General features: G+C 39.3%; 1 protein-coding gene across 2 annotated transcripts in view; it reads left to right on the top strand.

Moving 5' to 3' along the window:
- The window catches only part of LOC122790085 (protein eva-1 homolog C-like), a 659,115-nt gene that overhangs the window by 226,483 nt on the left and 405,403 nt on the right, over positions 1–27,229 (top strand). The window contains exon 4 of one of the 2 annotated variants that reach the window (XM_044057646.1): positions 15,056–15,199. The exons of the other annotated variant lie outside the window; for it this stretch is intronic. Within the exon in view, the coding sequence (XP_043913581.1) occupies positions 15,056–15,199 (144 nt within the window). The remainder of the gene's footprint in view (positions 1–15,055; positions 15,200–27,229) is intronic. 2 annotated transcript variants of the gene reach the window in all.

Below are 27,229 nucleotides of genomic sequence, written 5' to 3'. Positions count from 1 at the left end.
TAAGGGTACAAGCCAGTCTAAATTAAAATCACCCAGTATGAATGTCTCCTGACTAAGGGTACAAACCAGTCTAAATTAAAATCATCCAGTATGAATGTATCCTGTCTAAGGGTGCAAACCTTTCTAAATTAAAATCACCCAGTATGAATGTCTCCTCTCTAAGGGTGCAAACCTGTCTAAATTAAAATCACCCAGTATGAATGTCTCCTGACTAAGGGTGGAAACCAGTCTAAATTACAATCACCCAGTATGAATGTCTCCTGGCTAAGGGTGCAAACCAGTCTAAATATAAATTAAAATCACCCAGTATGAATGTCTCTTGACTAAGGGTATGAACCAGTCTAAATTAAAATCACCCAGTATGAATGTGTCCTGCTAAGGGTGCAAACCAGTCTAAATTAAAATCACCCAGTATGAATGTCTCTTGACTAAGGGTGCAAACCAGTCTAAATTAAAGTTACCCAGTTTGAATGTCCCCTGACTAAGGGTACAAACCAGTCTAAATTAAAATCACTCAGTATGAATGTCTCCTGACTAAGGGTACAAACCAGTCTAAATTAAAATCACCCAGTATGAATGTCTCCTGACTAAGGGTGCAAACCAGTCTAAATTAAAATCACCCAGTATGAATGTCTCCTGGCTAAGGGTACAAACCAGTCTAAATTAAAATCACCCAGTATGAATGTGTCCTGACTAAGGGTACAAACCAGTCTAAATTAAAATCACCCAGTATGAATGTCTCCTGACTAAGGGTACAAACCAGACTAACTTAAAATCACCCAGTATGAAAGTCTCCTGACTAAGGGTACAAACCAGTCTAAATTAAAATCACCCAGTATGAATGTCTCCTGACTAAGGGTACAAACCAGTCTAAATTAAAATCACCCAGTATGAATGCCTCCTGACTAAGGGTACTACTTGCTCAGTGCAATAGACATTCTATAACTGGGACATTATTTCCAGGTAGGATATAGCAGCTAATTATATTAAGTGCTTTTCTGGAATTTATGGTTAGTGTGGTATAGATGATTTCTGCACTGTCCAGTTGTGGAGTTTTGCATTCAAGGAAAGCTAAAGTGAGATGGTCTTTAAAGAGGACAGCAACTCCACCTCCTCTTTTGTTGAGTCTATCCACCCGTAATATGGAGTTAACTGGGGGTAGTATTTCATTATCTTTTGTACTTGGTTTTAACCATGTTTCAGTGATTATGACTATGTCTGGAGAGTATGTAGCTAGAGTGGCATTGAGGATGTCCAATTTGTTGGCTATACTTCTAATATTAATGTTCATTAGCTATAGGTCTGATTTTTTTTCTGTTTAGGATTGGATGTGTGGGGGTGTTGAGACTAGAGTGATTAGATGGTTTGGTATTATCCTGAGAGTGGTCCAGGGTTTGGGTGGAAGTCACCACTAAGCAGTAGCCTAGAGGCAATGTTGGTAAGTAGTTTCAATAATTTGATAAGCTCTTTGTTGAATAACTGAGGATTATATTGACTATATTTTGTGAGTATTAATTTAAATGGAAATTATTGGAGGCTAATAATATTGACAAGTATAGGACTGAGGTGAGATATGTGCATGGAGTAGTATGGTAAGGTGGCATTGTGATGTGATGAAAAGTGGGTGCCTGGAATGTGTTGTGGTGATAAGTAGTGAGGTGAGATATGAGTGTAGTAAGAAGTGATAGGTGAAGCACGGGCATGTTATAGGTCTAGGAGGAGGAAAGAGGATAACAGAAAGTGAATCTAATTGGATGGATAGAGTGAGGGAGTGTCAGCCTAGTGCTCAAGAGTAGAAGCACTTGGGGTGGGTGGGGTATGGGGACAGGGTAGGGGAGCAGAGTGAGCCCAAAGGGCGAATGGAGTGGGCAGAGCAACCTCAGCAGGAGGGATTCCAAAAAGAAAAGAAAAAAACAATCAGGAGCCAGAACATGTAAGCAAGACAATACACTATGTTAGAGCTTTTTAGATTACAGAAACCAAATGTTGCTAACAAGCTCTTTAAGGATGAGTAGAGCTAAGGGTATTGGGACTGAACTAAAGGTTTGATTTGGAATAGTTTTAACCTTAGACTCTGGAGCTCACCTGTTTTTTATGCAGACAGAATAAGGAACTTGTACAATTAGTAGAGTAGGTTTCTACCTAGTGGCCAACTTCATTAAAGCTCTCCAAGTTGGAAACTGAATGGAGCTCAATGCAGCTGTGCTCACTTCACAATGATGGTCACAAAGTAAGAGAAAATTTTTAAAAACAATTCAATGACATTCACCTAATAATTAATTCTACTGGAAGGCTTGTGTTTAAAAGTTGAGATTTCAATTAAGCTGATTGAGTTCTCAGTGGCACAGTACGTAATGTTGCCATTTTCCAGTACATGAAGCTGAGTGAATTCTCAGTGGCATAGTAAGTTGTTGTTGTGTCTTTTGGCTTTTCCCAGTTAGGGGTCGCCACAGCGGAACTCCGGTCCGCTAATGATCAGTGGCATAGTAAGTAATGTTGCCATTTTTCAGTACATGAAGCTGATCGGGTTCCCAGTGGCGCAGTATGTAATGTTGCCATTTTTCAGTACATGAAGCTGAGTTCCCAGTGGCACAGTAAGTAATGTTGTCATTTTTCAGTACATGAAGCCGATTGAGTTCTCAGTGGCACAGTAAGTAATGTTGCCATTTTTCAGTACATGAAGCTGTCTGAGTTCTTGGCTGCATATTTTTCCGTTTGGTATCTGCATGCCCTCTCTTTCTCTGTGTGGATTTCTCCATGGGCTCTGGCTTCAGCCAACACCCAAAATGACATATCACAGCTAAATTAGTATTCTTCTAATATGCCATAAGGTGTGTAGCATGTGTATGTTTCTGCATCTTGTAATAAACCTGGTTTGTCAAGAACAGTTTCAGAATATATTTATGAAAAATCAATACATCTTGTGATAGACTTAATTTATCAATAGCAGTGCTGTGTGTGTGTGTGTGTGTGTGTGTGTGTGTGTGTGTGTGTGTGTGTGTGTGTGTGTGTGTGTGTGTGTGTGTGTGTGTGTAGCTGTAAAAAAATAATACAAGTAATTTTTATCTATGGACACTTGCAAGGTTCCTGGGCACATACATAACTTTCACAGGTAGCAGTAAAGAAGAATCATTAATAAGTCATTACCTTCCAAAAATAAGGTGCAAAAAGCAGCACAAGCATGCAACCCCTTAGAGCTTCTATGGGCCAGGTGACCCCAACACACCGACCTGTATAACTGGCTTTTGGTACAGACTTAGTGGTGGCATCTGCTCTGTAAAACTGGCACTGGTTGTAGGTGTGCAAAGAATGTTGTTGAACCTTGTGCAATGGGCTGGGTTGGGCACAGTCTAGTCATTATTACTTTTAGCAGCCTTACAAGCCTAAGAGGTGTGCACAGACGATGCTAGAGCAAATGCTGGCATTGGGGCAGTGTGATCTTTATTAGTTTAATTGTTCTCACAAACATCACAAGTATTAACAGAGGTTCATTACAGCTTGACAGCAACAGACTGAAATATGTTACTGTGCTACTGTGCTCTATTTGTTCCTTCAGTTTCATCTCAGCCTGACATCAGAAGAGTATAGTGATGGTGGCTGCCTTTTGGGGTAGGGATGAAAGTCACACTTTATATGCATGACTGTCTCCATTTGTGTCTTGAGAAAGGCATTATTCTAAGATAGGATTTATGTATCTACATTAACAATTGTCTTCTTAGTTTCTAAAGTACTATTTTGCCAACTTTGAACATTAAACCTTGAGTACAACTTACTACTTCCTTGAAAGAAAAAAATAAGACTGTATTTCTTTCCTTACACAAGGCCTTCATTGGATGAAAAAAGTGGGAGAAGGTTCCAAACTGCACTTCAGAGCATCCATAGCTCTATGGCTTCTGGGGAACCGGCAGCCCACAGATCCCATTACTTAATTAATTTATTTCATACACAAATATTGTAGTATAATCTAGGTCATTTAGTGTATGTTGAAATGATGCATGGAAAAAAAATTAAATCAGAGTCATCATTTTTTCAGGCCATAATTCGATGAAAAGTTTGCTTAAAAGAAGTCTCTAAAATGCACCTCAGATTATTTAGAAAAACATGACCTCTGTGAGCCTAACTCCCCCCCCCCCCCAAACCTCAGGCTTAATTATTTCCAAAATAATAATTACAAGGGTGTATTGGAAGAATACAGGAAAATGCTGAAGACTAAGACAAAATACAAAAAAATTTAAGAAAACATGTAACCTAGATAGTGTGTGGAAGCCACAATGAGAAAACCAGAGGGGAGCCCTGGAGCAATGTGTGGGGATGGAGCAGTGAGCAGTGTGGGTGGGAGGTGCATGGAACCCTTCACCTATGGGGACATGTTTTCCCAAGGCTGATCCTGGATGTCTTTTACGTTTTGTTTTCTGTGATCTTGCTTTAAATGTATGATTCTAGTTTGCAGTCTTGAGGGGAATTTATCTGTCCCTATTACTACTACAGGATCTTTTTAATGACACGATTAATCACAGCTAATCCCAGAAAACATTACAGTTAAAACAGCAATAATTAAAATGTTACACAACACTCTAAAAAATCTTCCCCTCCATCCATAAATGTGGAGGCAAGCCATCCACCCCTGATCTCTATATGTAATTAATCCGAAGCAGCAGAAATTCAGAGTGAAGACAAAATGTGCAAAACAAACTTAAAACCTCACATTTTCCACTTCTCTGAGTCTAACAAACCAAAACTAAAGCACACAGTGTGAGACAAAGCCAGTTCTGATATACTGAAACTTCATCCAGTGAAATCCTGTGATTTTTCTGCACTGACATTAGGAGACTCACCGTACAAATGGTCAACAAACTGTAGGTTTCTCCATTTCTTTCTTTTCTAGGTTGGGATTTCTTACAGGAAGTTATCAGACTCCTACTTTAAATGTGGCTTTTTTATTGGTAGCATCAGTTATTTTCTTTGTAGTAGGAAAGGGTCCTATCAATATTTGCAGAGACTCACACCTTTGTGTTGTGAAGGGATGAGGACCTGACTGTGACCCAGATGACCTGTGGTCAGTTACCAATATCAGCACTGGAGGGAATGAGCAGGGAGGATGGTAGTGAGTGGATGTTATTGTCTTTCCCATCTTGGGGGAGGGAGGAGGCTCTAAGTTACAACTTGGGTGGTACATATGAAGAGCACAGCATGCAGTTCCCATGATGCATGAGTCTGCAGAACCACATGTTCCCAAGCTTTACACAGCAGCTACAACCCAACAATTAATGTGCTCATGGTGCAGCAGATACAACACAACAATTAATGTGCTCATGGTGCAGCAGTTACAACACAACAATTAATGTGCTCATGGTGCAGCAGGTACAACACAACAATTAATGTGTCCATGAAACAGCAGCTACAACCCAACAATTAATGTGCTCATGATGCAGCAGATAGCAACCAAAGAATTAATATGTTCATGGTATAGCAGTTACAGCATAACAATTAATGTGCTCATTGTGCAGCAGTTAGCAACCCAACAATTCATGTGTCCATTGTGCAGCAGTTAGCAACACAACAATGAATGTGCTAACAGTAGAGGAGTTAGCAAACCAACAATCAATGTGCTTATGGTGCAGCAGTTACAACCCAACAATTACTGTCTCACTGGTGCAGCAGTTAGCAACCCAACAATTAATGTGTCCATCGTACAGCAGTTAGCAACCTAACAATTAATGTGTCCATTGTGCAATTAGCAGACCAACAATTAATGTGCTCATGGTACAGCAGTTACAAACCAACAATTAATATGTCCATGGTGAAGCAGCTAGCAACCCAACAATCAATGTGTTCATGGTGCAGCAATTACAATCCAACAATTAATTTGCTCATAGAGCAGCAGTTACAAACCAACAATTAATATGTCCATGGTGAAGCAGCTAGCAACCCAACAATTAATGTGCTCATGGTGCAGCAGTTACAGCCCAACAATTAATGTGCTCATGGTGCAGCAATTATAACCCACTAATTAATGTACACATGGTGCATCAGTTACAACCCAACAATTAATGCGTTCATGGTTCAGCAGTTACAACCCAACAATTTGCTCATGGTGCAGCAGTTGCATCCCAACAATTAATTTGTCCATGGTACAGCAGTTAGCAATCTAACAATTAATGTGCTTATTGTGCAGCAGTTAAAACCCAACAATTAATGTGCTCATGTTGCAGCAGTTAGCAACCCAAAAATTAATGTGCTTATTGTACAACAGTTAACAACCCAACAATAAATGTGCTCATGGTACAGCATTTAGCAACCCAAAAATTAATGTGCTCATGGTGGAGGAGTTAGCAACCCAACAATTAATGTGCTCATGGTGGAGGAGTTAGCAACCCAACAATTAATGTGCTCATGGTGCTGCAGTTACAGCCCAACAATTAATGTGTCCATGGTGCAGCAGTTACAACCCAACAATTAATGTGCTCATGGTGCAGCAGTTAGCAACCCAATAATTAATGTGCTCATGGTGCATGAAGCTGTGCACAGCAGTTAGCAACCCAACAATTATTGTGTCCATAGTGCAGCAGTTAGCAATCCAACAATTAATGTGCTTATAGTACAGCAGTTAGCAACCCAACAATCAATGTGCTCATGGTGCAGCATTTAGCAACCCAAAAATTAATGTGCTCATGGTGCAGGAGTTATAACCCAATAATTAATGTGTCCATGGTGCAGCAGTTACAACACAACAATTAATGTGCTCATGGTGCAGCATTTAGCAACCCAACAATTAATGTGCTCATGGTGCTGCAGTTACAACACAACAATTAATGTGCTCATGGTGCAGCATTTAGCAACCCAACAATTAATGTGCTCATGGTGCAGCAATTATAACCCACTAATTAATGTACACATGGTGCATCAGTTACAACCCAACAATTAATGCGTTCATGGTTCAGCAGTTACAACCCAACAATTTGCTCATGGTGCAGCAGTTGCATCCCAACAATTAATTTGTCCATGGTACAGCAGTTAGCAATCTAACAATTAATGTGCTTATTGTGCAGCAGTTAAAACCCAACAATTAATGTGCGCATGGTACAGCAGTTAGCAACCCAACAATTAATGTGTCCATCGTACAGCAGTTAGCAACCTAATAATTAATGTGCTCATGTTGCAGCAGTTAGCAACCAACAATTAATGTGCTCATGGTGCAGCAATTATAACCCACTAATTAATGTACACATGGTGCAGCAGTTACAGCCAAACAATTAATGTGTCCATGGTGCAGCAGCAGCTAGCAACCCAACAATTAATGTGCGCATGGTGCAGCAGTTACAGCCAAACAATTAATGTGTCCATGGTGCAGCAGCAGCTAGCAACCCAACAATTAATGCGTTCATGGTGCAGCAGTTGCATCCCAACAATTAATGTGCTTATTGTGCAGCAGTTAAAACCCAACAATTAATGTGCTCATGTTGCAGCAGTTAGCAACCCAAAAATTAATGTGCTTATTGTACAACAGTTAACAACCCAACAATAAATGTGCTCATGGTACAGCATTTAGCAACCCAAAAATTAATGTGCTCATGGTGCAGCAGTTAGCAATCCAACAATTAATGTGCTTATAGTACAGCAGTTAGCAACCCAACAATCAATGTGCTCATGGTGCAGCATTTAGAAACCCAACAATTAATGTGCTCATGGTGCAACAGTTACAACACAACAATTACCATGCTCATAGTGCAGCAGTTATAACCCAATAATTAATGTGCTCATGGTGCAGCAGTTACAGCCCAACAATTAATGTGCTCATGGTGCAGGAGTTATAACCCAACAATTAATGTGCTCATGGTGCAACAGTTACAACACAACAATTACCATGCTCATAGTGCAGCAGTTATAACCCAATAATTAATGTGCTCATGGTGCAGCAGTTACAGCCCAACAATTAATGTGCTCACGGTGCAGGAGTTATAACCCAATAATTAATGTGCTCATGGTGCAGCAGTTACAGCCCAACAATTAATGTGCTCATGGTGCAGTAGTTAGCAACCCAACAATTAATGTGCTCATGGTGGAGGAGTTAGCAACCTAACAATTAGTGTGCTCATGCTGCAGCAGTTACAACCCAAAAATGAATTTGTCCATGGTGCAGCAGTTACAACCCAACAATTAATGTGCTCATGGTGCAGCAGTTACAACACAACAATTAACGAGCTCATGGTGCAGCAATTATAACCCACTAATTAATGTGCTCATGGTACAGCAGTTACAACCCAACAATTAATGTGCTCATGGTGCAGCAGGTACAACACAACAATTAATGTGCTCATGGTGCAGCAGTTACAACACAACAATTAACGAGCTCATGGTGCAGCAATTATAACCCACTAATTAATGTGCTCATGGTACAGCAGTTACAACCCAACAATTAATGTGCTCATGGTGCAACAGTTACAACACAACAATTACCATGCTCATAGTGCAGCAGTTATAACCCAATAATTAATGTGCTCATGGTGCAGCAGTTACAGCCCAACAATTAATGTGCTCATGGTGCAGGAGTTATAACCCAATAATTAATGTGCTCATGGTGCAGCAGTTACAGCCCAACAATTAATGTGCTCATGGTGCAGTAGTTAGCAACCCAACAATTAATGTGCTCATGGTGGAGGAGTTAGCAACCTAACAATTAGTGTGCTCATGCTGCAGCAGTTACAACCCAAAAATGAATTTGTCCATGGTGCAGCAGTTACAACCCAACAATTAATGTGCTCATGGTGCAGCAGTTACAACACAACAATTAACGAGCTCATGGTGCAGCAATTATAACCCACTAATTAATGTGCTCATGGTACAGCAGTTACAACCCAACAATTAATGTGCTCATGGTGCAGCAGGTACAACACAACAATTAATGTGCTCATGGTGCAGCAGTTACAACACAACAATTAACGAGCTCATGGTGCAGCAATTATAACCCACTAATTAATGTACACATGGTGCAGCAGTTACAGCCAAACAATTAATTTGCTTATAGTACAGCAGTTAGCAACTAAACAATCAATGTGCTCATGGTGCAGCATTTAGGAACCCAAAAATTAATGTGCTCATGGTACAGCAGTTATAACCCAAAAATTAATGTGTCCATGGTGCAACAGTTATAACCCAATAATTAATGTGTCCATGGTGCAGCAGTTAGCAACCCAATAATTAATGTGCTCATGGTGCAGCAGCAGCTAACAACCCAACAATTAATGCGTTCATGGTTCAGCAGTTACAACCCAACAATTAATGTGCTCATGGTGCATGAAGCTGTGCACAGCAGTTAGCAACCCAAGATTTGTGTCCATAGTGCAGCAATTAGCAATCCAACAATTAATGTGCTTATAGTACAGCAGTTAGCAACTAAACAATCAATGTGCTCATGGTGCAGCATTTAGAAACCTAAAAATTAATGTGCTCATGGTACAGCAGTTATAACCCAAAAATTAATGTGTCCATGGTGCAACAGTTATAACCCAATAATTAATGTGTCCATGGTGCAGCATTTAGCAACCCAATAATTAATGTCCTCATGGTGCAGCAGTTACAACACAACAATTTATTTTATTTTATTTATTTATTTATTTATTTAAATTTGTTGACCTGGAGTGTCTGACTGGACGTAGGTCCATTTTCAGCGGAGGCCCGGGAAGAAAAGCTCCACAGTTAAAATAAACAGACAGTATTTACATTGGATTACATAGTGATTAACAATTTACATAGCAATTACTTACAACATATTTAAAGATGAAGAAAATAGTACATCAGTAGACAACTAGAATCTTTATCTGTGAACAATTAATGTGTCCATGGTGCTGCAGTTAGCAGCCCAACAATTAACGTGTCCATCGTACAGCAGTTAGCAACCCAACAATTAATGTGCTTATTGTACAACAGTTAACAACCCAACAATTAATGTGCTCATGGTGCAACATTTAGCATCCCAAAAATTAATGTGCTCATGGTGCAGCAGTTAGTAACCCAAAATTAATGTGCTCATGGTGCAGCGGTTAGCAACCCAACAATTAATGTGCTCATGGTGCAACATTTAGCATCCCAAAAATTAATGTGCTCATGGTGCAGCAGTTAGTAACCCAAAATTAATGTGCTCATGGTACAGCGGTTAGCAACCCAACAATTAATGTGCTCATAGTGCATGAAGCTGTGCACAGCAGTAAGCAACCCAACAGTTAATGTGCTTATTGTACAACAGTTAACAACCCAAAAATTAATGTGCTCATGGTGCAGCAGTTACAACCCAACAATTAATGTGTCCATGGTGCCGAAGCTAGCAACCAGACAATTAATGTGTTCATCGTGCAGCAGTTAGCAACCCAACAATTAATGTGTTCATGGTGCAGCAGTTACAACCCAAAAATGTATGTGTCCATGGTGCAGAATTTACAACCAAACAATTAATGTGTTCATTGTGCAGCAGTTACAACCCAACACTTAACGTGCTCATGGTGCCTGTGTCCTTGGTGCAGCAGTTAGCAACCCAGCCATTAATTTGTTCATGGTGCATGCACACCTTCCAAAAGCTGGGCAATGTTGTGGGATTCCATCCATGCAGCTGTCAAAAGGAAAGAGTTTCAGAAGAAGGCTACCATCTTGGAAAAATGGAAGCAGTTCCCCATATAGACCCATGGCTCTCTAGATAAGTACTAAACTGTTCCAGGATGTTCTGTGATCGTGACATCTGAGAGTTAATATATATCATTAGCAGGAGTGTGGATGATACAGCCATTCACACAAGCCGTGCAGTGGGGTGAAAGGTTGTTTTTTTCTTGTTTCTTGACAGTTTGACTATTTGCTAATATGTGAATCTCAGTTATTGGCATGTGCACAAGTTGGTCCAGTCAAAAGTTCATCTTGATACAGTGGTGGTTAGTTTAATATTGCATCATGATCCAAATCCATATTCACATAGTCTCTAACATCAGCATGATTAGGTTTAAGACAATTAAGTTACAGATTAGCTAAGTCCATAATTTCAGAATGAGAGAAACTTATAAGGGTATTGCTCTTAAGTGCTACTAGAGAACTGACCAGAACATTAGTACTTGTACAAATGCAGGGAATACTAGCAGATGCATTCTGAAAGTTGATGTAAATATTTTGCTAAAAGCACACCACAGCTGTTAAAGAGCCAACCAACTTTAATAACACATAAAACAATGTAATCCACGTTAAGCGCTTTCTTCCCACAAAACAACGGACTTCATTAGAACAAATATTGAATAACCCAACCCAGCCTTAAATAGTTTGCTCAGTTAAAACTCCAATTAATCAATCATTGTTAAAAATCATTATTAAAACTAAATTAACTATTAAAATTCATAATTAGATAAAAACTTTTATATAATTAAAATGACAAACTAAAGTAAAATACTAACATTGGTATAGCAATAATCCTTTTAATTATTAAAAAATATTACTAAATACAATGATACTTATCAAATTATACCCAGGTTATCCTAAAATATTTTTTTAATTTTAAAATATCAGAAATACTTATAGATTTATTAATACCTGGGTATTCCATTGCATTGCATCGTAGCTGCCATTTCAATTCACTAATATCTAAATGTATATCTAAACATTTGCCTTGTGGGTCCCTTTCCAAATGTTGAACCACCAAAAACTCAAACATGAGATCTTTATGCTCGTTAATATGCCTAGTAAGGGCATTGGTCATTCTGCCATGCTTAATGTCTAAAATGTGTTCCCCTAGCCTATTCTTAAAATGTCTACTAGTTTTTCCTATGTAGAATACAGGACAATTTTGGCACTTTGCTATATAAACCAGGTTCTCTTTATAATTTCAAAATACTGAAATCCTGACTTTCAGTATTTCAAAATGATAATACTGAAGCCTTGAAATTCCTAAATACCAGAAGCGCGAAATTCAAAATACCGATGTTCGGAGCTTCTGGTGTTGCTGTGTGTGACTGCATAGGTCTAAGTGTAGGTAAGTACGTATGAGTAAGTTAGAGGCTTTTGTGTATGTCAGTGTGTGTTTTGGCTGTGATGTGTGTGTGCAAGTGGTTGTGAAATGTCAGTGTGTGAGTTACCTTTATGTGTGTGATTGTGCGATCTCAGAGTTAGTATATATAAGTGGGGGGTGTGGGGATGCAGGGAGCTTGCCCCTTCTTGTCTGTAGTGTAAGATTGTTTGTTTGATTGTGGGGGGGGGAGATTGTGTGTATGTGTGTGGGGTTTTGGTATTTAAAGGTTTCGGCTATAGAATTTCAAAATACTGAAATTTGGGATTTTAGTATTTCGGGATTCTATAATGAACCCATATAAACCACATTTTTGGGTATTACAATTATAATTCCCATTAATAAAAATAGCTTTGCCATTCAAATAAAACTGTTCCCCTGTTTCTAAAATTTGCGGAGAAAATGTGCACCTCTTACATTTAAAATTCCCCTTTATCTTGTTGGTGCCCACTTTACTAACATTTTTCCACATTTCCAATATATTTTTGAAGGACCTATCCTTTTTATATACTATTTCGGGTGGCTTTCCCACCTTTTGCCCCACATTATAATCAAAATGTATGATCTCCCAATTATTCCTAATTATTTCAGTAACATCACTGGTACCCTGATTAAAGGTAGCTATGAAACCTGCACTAAAATATTCTCCCATATTCTTTTGTCCAAGGGTATGTAATATTACATCTTCACTATTGTTTCTCATTAAGATGGGTCTATATATTCCCTCCATCTGCTTGTGTATAACCTCTTTACTTATTCCATCTAAAAATTCTTGTGGATGACCTCTGGTTTTAAACATCTGTAATATAAATTGAATCTCCTCCATAAATTTGGCATCAGAGCTCACCATTCTGGTGGCCTGTACCAACTGTCCTTTTACAATGGACTTTTTTTTGGAAATATGGATGCCCACTGGAAAATTCTAAATATGAATTGGAAAACTTTGGTTTTCTATAAATTCCTGACTCTAATTTGTTATTGTCATGATCTGTTCTTAAATCAACATCAAGATATTAAATATTTGTTGTGCTGTGAACATGAGTAAATTGCAAAAAATCCACTGCATGATTGATGTTTTCAAAAAATTGGTAAAGTTCAAATTCAGTACCTTTCCATACTATAAATAGGTCATCCAGGAACCTGGTGTAATATAAAATCTTGGAATAAAAGTCCCATTCCATTACAAACTGTTGCTCCCAAAAGGACATGATGTAATTGGCAAAAACGGGGCACAAGCTGCCCCCATTGCTACTCCTGTACTCTGCTTATAATATTGTCCTTCAAAGTAGATATAGTTACTTTGCAGTACCACTTCCATTAATGTCATGTATAAATTTACCTGGTCTTGGTCATATAGGCCAGTTGTTTGTAACTGGACTTCCAACCACACTAAACCTTCACCATCTGGTATAACAGAAAAGAGATTGTACACATCTGCAGTGACTAATATTATATCTCTTTCCATCTTAATCTATCCAATTCTATCCAGGAATTGCCATGAATCTTTAATGATATAAGGAAAGGCTGTCAGACCAACGTGTAGTTTAACATCCAAATATTTGCTAATAAAGCATGTTTTTGAACATTTTCCATCAATGACGGGTCAAAATATTGGGTCCCTTAGTCCTTTATGGACCTTGGGTATCCCAAAAATATTGGGTATCATGGGTTGTTTGCTTAACATAAAACTATATTCATCTTCATTGATTTGTCCTTGGTATAACATGTCATCCAATGTTAGATCAATTTTCATATATGTTATGTGTATCTCATTCAATGAACTTTCCATATATGTCCCATCCATCAAAAGAGCACTCATTCCATTTAAATAGTCTGCTTTATTGATAATGACTACCCCCATTACCCCATTACCCTTATCTGGTTTCATAATTTATATTTTTGAATCTTCAGCCAAATCAGTAAGTAACCGTTCTTCTGTTTCTGTCATGTTACTAACATATTTACCACGTTTTTGTCTGAGGGCCCTCCTTATGTCCTTTTCACAAACTTTTTCATACAGTCTAATTACATTGTTTAATGGGGGATTAAATGTACTTGCTTTCTTTAAGACCTTCTCATGCACTGTGAGTGCATCCTCCTGTGTGTTAAACCATACTTCCAAATTTAATTTTTGGGTAAAACATTTTAAATCTGTCAGGGTATCAGCTATTTTACCCCTGTTAGTGAAGTGGACACCAAGGGGAACAGTTTTATTTGAATGGCAAAGCTATTTTTATTAATGTGCATGTAATACCCAAAATGTGGTTTATATAGCAAAGTGCCAAAATTGCCCCATATTCTACATAGGAAAAACTAGTAGACATTTTAAGAATAGGCTAGGGGAACACATTTTAGACATTAAGCATGGCAGAATGATCATTGCCCTTACTAGGCACGTTAATGAATATAAAGATCACATGTTTAGGTTTTTGGTGGTTCAACATTTGGAAAGGGACCCACAAGGCAAATGTTTAGATATATATTTAGATATTAGTGAATTGAAATGGCAGCTATGATGCAATGCAATAGAATACCCAGGAATTAATGAATCTATCATTATTTCCAGTATTTTAAAATTAAAAAAATATTTTAGGATAACCAGGGTATAAACTTATAAGTATCATTGTATTTTGTAATATTTTTTTAATAATTTAAAGGATTATTATTATACCGATGTTAGTATTTTATTTTACATTGTCATTTTAATTATATAAAAGTTTTTTTCTAATTATGAATTTTAATAATTTATTCTTTAATAATGATTTTTAACAGTGATTGATTAATTGGAGTTTTAATTGAGCAAACTATTTAAGGCTGGGTTGGGTTATTCAGTATTTGTTCTGTATTGTGGGAAGAAAGTGCTTAATGTGGATTACATTGTTTTATGTGCTATTAAAGTTGGTTGGTTCTTCAGCAGCTGTGGTATGCTTTTGGTTATATAGTTTTTGGACTTTTGGATTTTGGTAAATATTTTATTCACAAGTACAAAACACTGATTTTTCTTCTTGTTTGTCACATTAGAATGCTTGTCAAAGCTGGCCCTGAAAAAGGTTTCTCGGCGATGTCATAATAAGCAGAACTGTACCTTCTTTGCAGATAAAGCAACATTTGGGGACCCCTGTTACCCAGGGGTGAACAAGCAGCTCAGCATCTCCTATATGTGTGGTAAGGAATCAAATGTTCACACACTTTATTTGGCATGTAGAAAAGGTTGTGAAAGAAAAAAATATTTACCAGATAGAAAGTATGGAAATAATTCAATAGTTTTATATTTTAAATACCAAAACTGATTCCATTTAAAAGCAGAGAGAGCCCACATGATAGGTACATACAGCAAAAAGAATGAAGCACTGCGAATTTGAATGCAAAGTACAGCTCGCTGCATCCAGAAGTAAGAAATGTTACTTTGTATACTACCAAAAAAAATAGTGAAAATTAGTATACATTATTTATTTAATTATTCATGTATCCATATATTTATTTATTTAAAACTTAAAGAGGAACAACCTTCACAGAAGCTAAAATATGTTTTTCATATCCTGAATTATTTGCAACATTACTGACCTGGTATTATCCTCCTTGTGTGCCTAGTAACATTTTGTAATGTAGTATAGTCTTACATGATCTGATGGAGGAGCCTAGCAACATTTCGTAATGGAGTATAGCCTTTCATGATCTGATGGAGGAGCCTAGCAACATTTCGTAATGTAGTATAGTCTTGCATGATCTGATGGATGAGCCTAGCAACATTTCGTAATGGAGTATAGCCTTTCATGATCTGATGGAGGAGCCTAGCAACATTTTGTAATGTAGTATAGTCTTACATGATCTGATGGAAGAGCCTAGCAACATTTCGCAATGGAATATAGCCTTTCAGGATATGATGGAGGAGCCTAGCAACATTTCCTAACATAGTATAGTCTTATATGATCTGATAGAGGAAACCATACTGAAAGTTATGCTTTCATTTGTTTTTCTTCTTCCTCAATAGCATAGCACAGCAAACACATAATAAATCAACTAATTTGTTTACAATGACACAGTCAGTGGCTGTTTAGACTATGTCTAGAAAAAATGTCATAATTTCTCTTTTACTGGATTACCTGATAGCTCTGGCTTATTATTTTATTTATTGACATTTATTTACAGGGAAAGTCTGAATGGGTTTGGTTTCAGTGGAGGCACGGGGAGAAAAAATTAGACAAGTTTATAATATTGTGCAGCTGTACAGATTTCACAAGATATGCACAGCAGTCAAATACAAAGTTATGAAACTGCACTGACATTACTGGTTTCAGACATTAACAAAATAAATTAAATTAAATTTAAGTTGTACTGATACAGCGTAACTGGGTTAAATAATAATCAAAGACATGAGCACATGGTAAATCTAAGTGTGACAGTTAGGATAATTAAGAACCACAGCTGAGGCTTCCTGGGTTTCCCAGAATACATTGCTGGATACTTGTTTTACAGATTTGTATATTGCAAAAGGGAACAGAGTGTAATAAACAATAGAAGCAAGAGATTCAGGTGAGTAACAGGGGAACCAGGTTAACAGAGGATTAAAAATGAGATTCTAGTAAAAGATTCAGGTTAAAGGAGGATTAGAGATGAGATTCTAGTAAAAGATTCAGGTTAAAGGAGGATTAGAGATGAGATTCTAGTAAAAGATTCAGGTTAAAGGAGGATTAGAGATGGGATTCTAGTAAAAGATTCAGGTTAAAGGAGGATTAGAGATGGGATTCTAGTAAAAGATTTAAAAATGATTAGGTTACAAATGAACAGAGTCAAAATGAGTCAAAAAAGAAAAAGAGGAAGGGGTTGTGGAACTTGGGCAAGAGGGGGTACTGGAAGGGTAAACGTGGTAGGGAGGTTACCCTGAATGAAGTAAGAGCAGAGCCAGGAGTTAGTTAGGACTGGAGTTAGAAAAACTGGAGGTTAGATAAACAACTGGCTGATGCAAGGATGGAATTCCAGCTTTCAGGGGAGAAGAGACATTGAATTTGGAGCAACTGGTGCTGCAATTCTCTTGGAAGTCGGGCAGTATCACAAGTATAGGTCATGGGTGGCATTTCACCACTGAGTCTTGAAGGCAGTTGCCCTCATCACACATGCTCAGGAGTGTGCACTCACAACAGAAGGGCATAGTGCCTGCTGAAGTGATGGAGGTACTTGTTCCCCACCCAAGGTAGGGGTCATGGCCCATACTAAATATGCCATCATTACCATGATGTTGACAAGGTCAGAAACCACAACTGAGACTGTCTGTGTGATGGTCTTCTCCAGCCAGTTATCAACCTCACTACGAAACATCTGAGAACAAATGGATAATAAGGCTTGGTGGTCAGTGGTACAAATTGAAAAAAAAAAAAAAGAGGTTCAGCTGCTAACACATGTAGTCATATATTCCTGGATAATATTACTGTATATCTCTGGTGGGATCTATGCCTGGCATACTGGACACTTTCAGACATCACTCTGATGGAACTCCTGCATGTCCACAAAACAAACAGCACCAGAGTTACCCAGTCTAAAGACTTAAACTTTGCCTATGATATAACTTGGACCTACAGGAGAGATAGGTATGTATCCCAGAGACTACCCCATCTATGGAACAGGCTCCCCATCCATGAGACGCAGAGTTCCTCAATAAACCAATTTAAGTGCCACTTGGACAATTGGATGGGAAACCGGAAATTCATCCCTGGTTTAGCACCTAGGTCTCTAATGACACAGGTAACCTGTAAATGGCTCATCTCCCAGGCTCATGCTTACACTTATCAAGGGTATCAGAACTTGTCAGATATTTGGGATGCATGGCTAGGCTTAAAAAGGCCCTTGTGGTTGTTAGCCTAGTAAACACCTATGAACCTATGAACAGGTAGCACACTTGCTTTGGGGGAAGATGTTTATGGGTTCAATTCCCACACCAAATAGATCAAATGCTGACACTGCATTGCAGCATAAGGGGTATGCTGCACTCCTGAGTGTGGCATCCTTCAGATGAGATACCAAACTGAGGCCCCATCTGCTTGAGCTAGTGGTACCTCAGGTGGAGGCAAAAGATCCCACACCCATTGAAAATACGGAGGGTCCTTTATAAACAAAAAGAACTCTTACTTACAAAATAATTACATATTAAGAAATATTTACAAATCTATAAATGATGCCACAATGCCACTACCCCCTCTACCATACTGCTTACACTCCTAGTTTTCTCCATACCCTCTACTCCTTCTCTGCTGTTTCAGTCCTTCCTGAACCTCTTTAGCTCCCTCCCTGATTCTCCCCTTGGAGTCTCAACTTCTCCAGTCTGTCTACCACTTGGTGGTCCTCCTCTACATCTTACTGTTCCCTCTACCTTTCCCCCTCCTTCCTTATCTCCCCTGATTTTAGCCCTCTACCTCCAGTCCCCTGCTCTCTCCCTCTCTACTTTCCGGAACTCTCTGCCTTCCTTTCCTTTACTCAGCCTTTCTCTACTCCCTTTCTGAAGTCTCTCCCTTCCCCCTCTGTCTTTCTCCTTTGCATTCTACCCTCTAACTCCTCTTCTCTGCTCCTCTCACTGCCCTTCCTCCTCTCCTCCACCTACCTTCCCTATCCTCACATCTCTGATAAACTAGTTAAACTTACCCTCTGTATGCTCACTCTTTTCTGATTGTCTCCCGCACTTTTCTCCTCCTCTTTTCTGCTTCCCGCTCCTCCTCTTTTCTGCTTCCTGCTCCGTTCACCCTGCGGGCTCACTCCGCTCCCCTCCCTACCCCCAATTCCCACCCAACCCCAGGGGTCCTATCCTTATACTTCTCTAGTCCCGCCCCTTACCCTGTCATCCTATCCTCATCGTTCCCACCAAACTACTCCCCTCCCCTCCACACACCCCACAACCTCCTCCCACTCACCTCTTTTACATACTAGCCCTCCTATCCTATTCTTACCAGCTCTCTTCTACCTCTATTACCACTCCTTCTATATCTCTCCAATCAATCCTCCCCTCCCTCTACCTTATATTTCCTCGATAGCCTTAACTCCTCTTTCACCTGAATATTATCTTTCTTTGTATTATACACATATACTTCCTCCTGACTACCCCTAATCCTTTACCTCTTCCCTTTAACCACCTCTAACTTACTTATTCATAAATATGAGTCTCAACTTATCCACACTGCTATTACTCTCAATTCTACTCTCAACTACTCTTTACACTACCTACCTTCTTACCTTCATCGGGTACCCACTCCTTTTTCAGCCAAAACACTCACAGACACATACATCTTCCTCTTACACTTCTCACACTTCATTCTCTAATGCCAAATCCACCCCTAGTTACCACCTACCCAAATACCATAGGTACTCTCAGCTCACCTACACCCTACCCTCAGATAGAAAAATAAGACCTCTAACCCTTCTCAGATTCAAACTCACATCTAAGCCTGATGATCCAACCTTACAAGATGGTGACATTCACCCCAACCCTGGCCCCGTGTATCCTTCTTCGCAAGCATCTAAACCTTTCACCGATAATACCCCCCTCATAGGACATCTTAACATACGAAGCGTAAACAACAAAGTACCCTACCTACACACCCTCCTAGATACTCACTGCTTTGACATTCTCTGTCTCTCTGAAACCTGGCTAAAGCAGCCACTAAAGATACTGAAATTATACCACAAGGCTATAATATACTTAGGCTTGACCATACTAAACGAAAGGGTGGCGGAGTAGCAATACTGTTTAAGAATCATCTTAATATCTCTACCCTTTCAGCTTGTCCTACCCAAGATAGTAAAATAGAGGCCATCATCACTAAACTTCAACTTAATGCTAAGAAAGCCCTTTACATCATCTGCATATACATACCTCCTGGAAACAATATACCAATTGTAGAAGACTTTCTCAATTGGGTTTCCATCAACTACCCCCAAGAAACTATAATTCTTGGCGACTTAAATATCGACTGGAATACTATTAATACTGACAATCCCACCTCTCATATTAACCTAAATGGTTTTACCCAAACCATTAACTCAACAACAAGGCTTAATAGGTCAAGTATGAAGCAGACTATTTTAGACTGGATTTTCATAAACAAAGTTAACATCACATATAAAGTTGGGACTATGCCTGATGACCTCAGTGATCATTGCTTAACTTACATTACAAGAGAGAAGACTGAATATCTCCACCTCCCTAATATAAGACAAATACATTCTACTAAACACTTTAAAATCGAATTATTTCAAAACGAACTCAGAACTTGTAACTGGAACCCCTTAAAGACTCTTCCACTTAATGAAGCAGTATTCTTCTTTAATTTTACTTTCCTTTCTATTTTGGACAAACATGCTCCTGAGCGTACTATTAGAATAAAATCTAATACAGCCCCTTGGCTCTCAAATGAAACTAAAAAACTAATCCTCTCTAAAAATAAGGTCTGGAACAAATGGAGATCCCATAGAATCAGCTCTGATTTTCTTCACTTTCGCCAACTAAGAAATCTTACCAAAAAAGCTATACTCACCGACAAAAGAAAATTCTACTGCAACCTACAAGAAACCAACTTAAATAAACCCAAACAATTTTGGTCCTCAATCAATAGACTCCTTTTACCAGGAACAGCTAAAACTCCCTCTCCACTAAATGCGACCCAGACACCCCTCTCCAAACTGCAAATGCTTTTAACTCATTCTTTACTGAAACTATTCAATCTCTCACTAGACAATTAAACACTAATAACTTCTATCCTCCTAATAATGAAGTAAACTCTTCCTACTACTTCTCTCTACAACCCATCCCTACCTCTTTCATCTATAAACTTATTCTCAAACTGCAACCTTGTACCCCCTCTGCCGACAAGCTCTCTTCCCTTTTTCTGCAAAAGGCAGCCAAAGAAATTGCTTACCCAATCTCTATACTCATAAATAGGACCATCCAAGAGGGAACCATCCCTCATATCTGGAAAATCTCTCATATAATCCCTCTACACAAAGGCGGTAACTCTATTGACTATTCTAACTTCAGACCTATTGCTCTTCTTTCTCCTTTAGCAAAAATGATGGAGAAATGTATTCATCAGCAACTTGTACAGTACCTCTCTCTTCACAATATTATAGCTAACTGTCAACATGGCTTTAGACCTCACCATAGCGCCACCACTGCCCTCCTTTCCTTTGTAGATACCATTAACAGCAATCGCAACAATAATCTATTCTCTTCTGCCTTATTCATTGACCTTTCCAAAGCTTTTGACATGGTCAACCACTCTTCTTTAATTAGCATTCTTGAATCCCTCTCATTTGATAACCTTGCCATCAAATGGTTTACATCATACCTCAGTAACAGACAACAAGCCGTTCGTTGGGAAAACCACATCTCCTCCTTACTGCCCATTACTATTGGAGTCCCTCAGGGCTCCATTCTTGGTCCTCTCCTCTTCTCCCTCTATATTAATGATCTCCACTCTGTAATTCCTCAAGCTACCTGCATTCAATACGCAGATGACTCCACTATCATTTGCTCAGCATCCTCCTCTTCAGATCTAATCGCACTAACTCAAACTATGTTCAACACAGTAGAAACATGGTTCACTAGACGATACCTACTTCTCAATGCTAAAAAAAACAAACTTCTCCTCTTCACCCCCACCACTCGTACCTCTCCACTATACTTCACCATCTCCTCAATCAACAACACTGTCATCTCTCCTGACCCCACAACTAAACTACTAGGAATAACCATTGATAACAAACTCTCTTTTGACCAACACATCAACAACACCATCAAATCAGTTAACAGAAAAATAGGATCATTATACCGTATTAAACCATTTCTCACCCCATCTACTAGAGCTACTATTGCTTACTCCCATCTCATATCTACTCTCTTTTACGCCTCCCCTATCTTCACCAACCTCAAGAAAACTAACCTAAACAAACTAGCAACTTGCTACAATAACATTGCCCGCTTCGCCACTGGTAACCCTTTTAGAACCCATCACTGCCACAATTTGAAACACTTAGGCTGGCTGGAACTACAAAACTATCTTATTATCTCACAACTTACTATTGCCCACAAATTACTGTACCAACCTACCAACACCCCTATACTTTCACAACTTTTACTCCCTTATAACAATCTTACCTCTCTTCATTCCTCTTGTAAACTTATGACCAAACCCATAAAGGCCCACAACGTAGCTGGTGACTCTCTTTTCACCAATACTGTAGGAAGAGCATGGAATTTGCTGCCCAAGGAGTTAACTCTAATCTCATCCTTACCTCTTTTCAAACAACATATCAAACTGTACTTCCAAAACCACTGGCTTTGTTCTTGTAGTACTGCAGGCTAACTTCCCTCTCCCCACCCTCTCTTTTCCTTTTACCCTTCTTTTGCTTATTAATTAGCAACTACCCTGTTTCTTTTCCCTTGCTGTCCCACTATGCTCAGACCTACTTCTCCCAACTCTCCCACCTCCTCCCGACTGTCTTCCTTCTTTTCATCTCTCTCTTCCTAACCCCTGCCTCTTCCCTTTTATTCATCTTACATTCTCCTTCTACTACTCTACCCTTCTGAGCTTCAACTGTTATCCATATGGCAAATGCCTAATTGCATAACCTTTATGTACTAGGTAAAATGCTTTGAAACTGACAAAACATTATGTATGATATTAAACTGTTTGAGTTCCTTAATGTATGTTGATTTTATAAACAAAATTGATTTATATTTCTATTTTTATTGTATGTCTTTATTAACAATATGTCTGTCTGTCATTATTATGTTATGTGTGGAGCATTTCTCCCCGGGCCTCTACTGAAAATGGACATATTTCCAGCTAGACTAGCCCGGTCAACAAATGTAAAATAAAATAAATAATATAAATAAAATAAAATAAAACAATACAGAGACAAAATGATCAGCTTTAATAATTGGCTTAATTACTGGTGTCATTCTAAGGGGATCCAATGTCTGTCTGCCTGGGATGACATGCTTGACAAGCCATGCTGCTTCACAAGGGACGGCTTGCACCTGTCACCCCTAGGCTTCCGGATATTGGCAAAGGCTCTTGCCACCCCCATAGTGCCTTTTTTAGGCAAGGCTCAAATGATAAACCTACCGCCCTAGAAAACAAAAATGGAGAAAAACTAAGGGTAATACTGCTCAATGCCAGAAGTCTAAACCTCAAGATGCACGCCCTCGAAGCCCTCCTCAGTATGGAGAACATCGATGTCTGTGCTGTGACTGAAACCTGGTTCAAGGCTCCTGAGAGCACCCCAGCACTATCAGGTTATACCTCATATCATGCGTTCCGGCCCCAAAATCTGGACCGAACCACAAAAGGAGGGGGAGTATCCATATTCATAAAGGATACCCACACCTCCAGGTTAGTGGCAATGCACGAAGCATCGGAGACCATCCAGGTGCAATTAACCATAGGTAAAACTGCCCTACAGTTTGTAACATGCTACAGACCACCTTCTCAAACTCAGAAAACCCACACAGCCTTCCTGAAGACACTGGAGAGTATGAATGTCTCTCCAAACACCATCATATTGGGTGACTTCAACTACCCAAACATAGACTGGGAACATTACTCAAGCCCCAACACCCTAGCCCAAAGGTTCCTTGAGTTCATAAACTCAAATGCTATGGAACAACTAGTCACCATTCCCACAAGAGGAGAAAATATACTAGACCTGATCATCACAAACATGGGGACAAAATGCTCCACACCGGAAGTATATCCCTCATTGGTGAGATCAGACCATAAATTAATCTCACTGGAGATCCACATCCCGTCCCCACCCCCAGCAAAAAAGACCACAGTGAAGAACTTCTCAAAAGCAAACTTCACACTTCTTAAGACTGGAGTGGTATCCTTCAAGGCCCCCGAGCCAGTGGAAACCACAACCCACGCTGCTGAAACCCTTACAAATGCCTTCTACGAGCACCTCCAGGAATGTATGGATCAAGCAATCCCTAATAAAATCAAGACCCTTTCCACCAAAGGCAGGCACCCGGTCTGGTGGACTCCAGCCATAAGCAAACTCTACAACAAGAGGAGAAAGCTACTACATGACAGAGCAAAATCCCTAAAAGGGAAGGCATCTCTGATCAATACTAGCAAAGAACTACGATCACTCATAAAATCATCCAAGGCCAACTTTGAGAGAAAAATCGCTAATGACACAAAAGACAATCATAAAGCCTTCTTTAGCTATGTTAGAAACCTGGGTGGAAACTCCCAGATATGCTCAGAATTAGTCCAAAATGATAAAAAAATCACTGAACCCACAGACATTGCCAACATACTGGCAGACAGGTTCAGTGCAAATTTCTCCCCTCCCTCCCCCCCAAAAGGAGAAATATCTATCCCACCAGAGTCTAGCCTCCCAAACATCTCAGATGCCCAGGTGAGAGCTGCTCTCTCTAAAGCAAAAAACACAGCATCAATGGGACCGGACGGTGTCCCCGGCTGTGTGCTACACGAACTCAATGAGGAACTAGACCCACACATAAGGCTGCTGTTTAATCTTAGCCTTACTACAGGATACGTACCCAAAGAATGAACTGTGGTCCCACTCCACAAAGGCGGTGCTTCTACGGACCCTGGAAATTACCGCCCCATAAGCTTGACGAGCCTTGTCTGCAAAGCTATGGAGAGGATCATAATGGAACTCATAAATAAAGACATTGGGGACCTACAGACACTGGATCCTACCCAATTTGGCTTTGTCAAGGGCAGATCCTGCATCTTGAACTTGGTCGACTTTTTCGAAACAGTCACTAAGGCCATTGATGAGGGTAAGGCAGTTCACACAGCCTACCTTGACCTAGCAAAAGCGTTTGACACAATACCCCACTCGGGCATCATAGAAAAGCTCACCAGCTTAGATGTAAACCCATATGTCACAAGATGGGTTGCAAACTGGCTCAAGGACAGAACACACAGGGTTAGAGTTGCTGGTGCCATGTCAGAAGCCAGTCATGAGTGGTGTCCCACAGGGCTCAGTCCTGGGCTCCCTCTTGTTCAGCATTTATTTTTCTGAAGTGCAGGCAAACATAGGGGGATTGTGGCTGACAAAATTTGCAGATGACTGCAAACTGGGCACCATAATTGACACTCCATCAGACACAGACATCCTCCAGAAAGGTCTCATAGAAATGGATAACTGGTGCCAGAGCCATGGCATTAAGCTAAATGCCAAAAAATGTATAGTCATACCCTTTGGGAAAAACAAGGTAACCCCTAATTACCACATAGGTGGTAATCCATTAAACACGGAAGAAGTTATCAGGGACCTGGGGACCCAAGTTGACAGTAACCTCTCTTTTGACACTCACATTGCCAAAGTGGTTAGGAAGACCTTCTACATTGCCCACCTGATCATGAAGGGATTCGCATCCAGATCGGGAGAGGTCATTGTACCCCTGTACTTTTCACTTATCAGACCAATGATTGAGTACAACGCCCCATTCGGAATGTACCTTACCTGACACCTGCAGCAGTTGGAAAGACCCCAAAAGTTCCTCACCAAAAGGATAAAGGGGCTCAAACATATGTCATACGATGCCCGACTGAAGAAACTCCAGCTCTATTGAGTCGCATACCGTCTGCTCAGAGGTGATCTGTGCCTGACATACAAGGCCATGTCCAACCCGGAATTAATGGACATGCTCCACCTCAAAAAATCCAAATCCACCAGAGCCACGAGAGCAAGAGACTTAAACCTCAACATGGATATAAATAGGACGTGCTGGAGGGACAGATTCATCACCCAGAGACTCCCTACACTATGGAACAGAATCCCAGTCCATGTGAGGCAGAGCCCCTCACTGACTCTGTTCAAGAGAAATCTTGACGAGTGGATGGGAGATCGTAGGTTTACCCTGGGAATCATCTCTGTATCACTGCTGGACAGAGGCACAGCAAACTAATGGGTATAGTATTCTCATTCTAAGGGGTGGTGAAAGCCACACACACTCTGGCTAGGCTTATAAATGCCCTAGGGAAGACAGTCTAGTATGAACCTATGAACCTATATACAAATACATCTACACATATTCATAGTTTTCCTTGCAGTTGTACTTCAGTCATCCCTATTAGACCTCCACTTGTTTTTCCATAACCACCACCTACTTTTACTTTATATTGCTGCTAAAATCCATTTACCATTAAACATAATTTTATTTACTCTTTTATTCCATAAAACTCATCTGACATATGATAATGTTTTATATATTCTTTTAACTTATTCTTAACTTCTGTTCTTATATCCATATATAATCATATCCATGATTATCTTGTCCACTTCTTTTCTACCTTTGCAAAAATCTTCTTTACAGTTCCCCCATAACTTTTTTACTCTTTTCCATTTCAAAAAGACATGTTCAGTAGTTCCTTCTTCTTCCTGATAACGTAAACATATTCACTCATTTCCTTTTTACATGGCACACTTCCTTTCATTTCCTTTTTACATGGCGCACTTCCTTTCATTTCCTTTTTACATGGCACACTTCCTTTCATTTCCTTTTTACATGGCACACTTCCTTTCATTTCCTTTTTACATGGCACATTTCCTTTCATTTCCTTTTTACATGGCACACTTCCTTTCATTTCCTTTTTACGTGGCGCACTTCCTTTCATTTCCTTTTTACATGGCGCACTTCCTTTCATTTCCTTTTTACATGGTGCACTTCCTTTCATTTCCTTTTTACATGGCGCACTTCCTTTCACTATTAATCTATCTATTACCAGAGTCTCCACAAGAATCTTGACTTTCCAGTTCCATTTCCTTCTTATTTGTATAGTTTTATTTTTTCATCTTAGATTTTCGAAACATTTTACATGGTAATGTTTCATCATTATATTCTCATACCATACTTTTCTTTCTTTTTCTATGTCATCAGTTTTCATTTTCCCAAAAAATCTTGGTAATGTTACTTCTTCATTTATACACTGTTTTTCTCTTTTACTCTTTTTTTCCCAAATTTACTACTAATCTATCCTCTTTTTCATTTATCTACTTTAACAATTTGCACAAATTTAATGAAGCAGCATATAGCACTGGGTTAATTAGCCCTAAACATTCTTCCTCTTCATTTACATACAAAACTCCTCTTTTTACTAGGTTTAATCTAGAACCCCATATAAATGAAAAATCATCTGCAATAATTCCTTTTCAAATACTGTTGGCAAC

Source organism: Protopterus annectens, chromosome 15.part0 (assembly GCF_019279795.1).
Source record: "Protopterus annectens isolate FY-2018-M chromosome 15.part0, PAN1.0, whole genome shotgun sequence".
Classification (NCBI taxonomy): domain Eukaryota; kingdom Metazoa; phylum Chordata; order Ceratodontiformes; family Protopteridae; genus Protopterus; species Protopterus annectens.
This window is presented reverse-complemented; position numbering and strand designations above follow the sequence as displayed.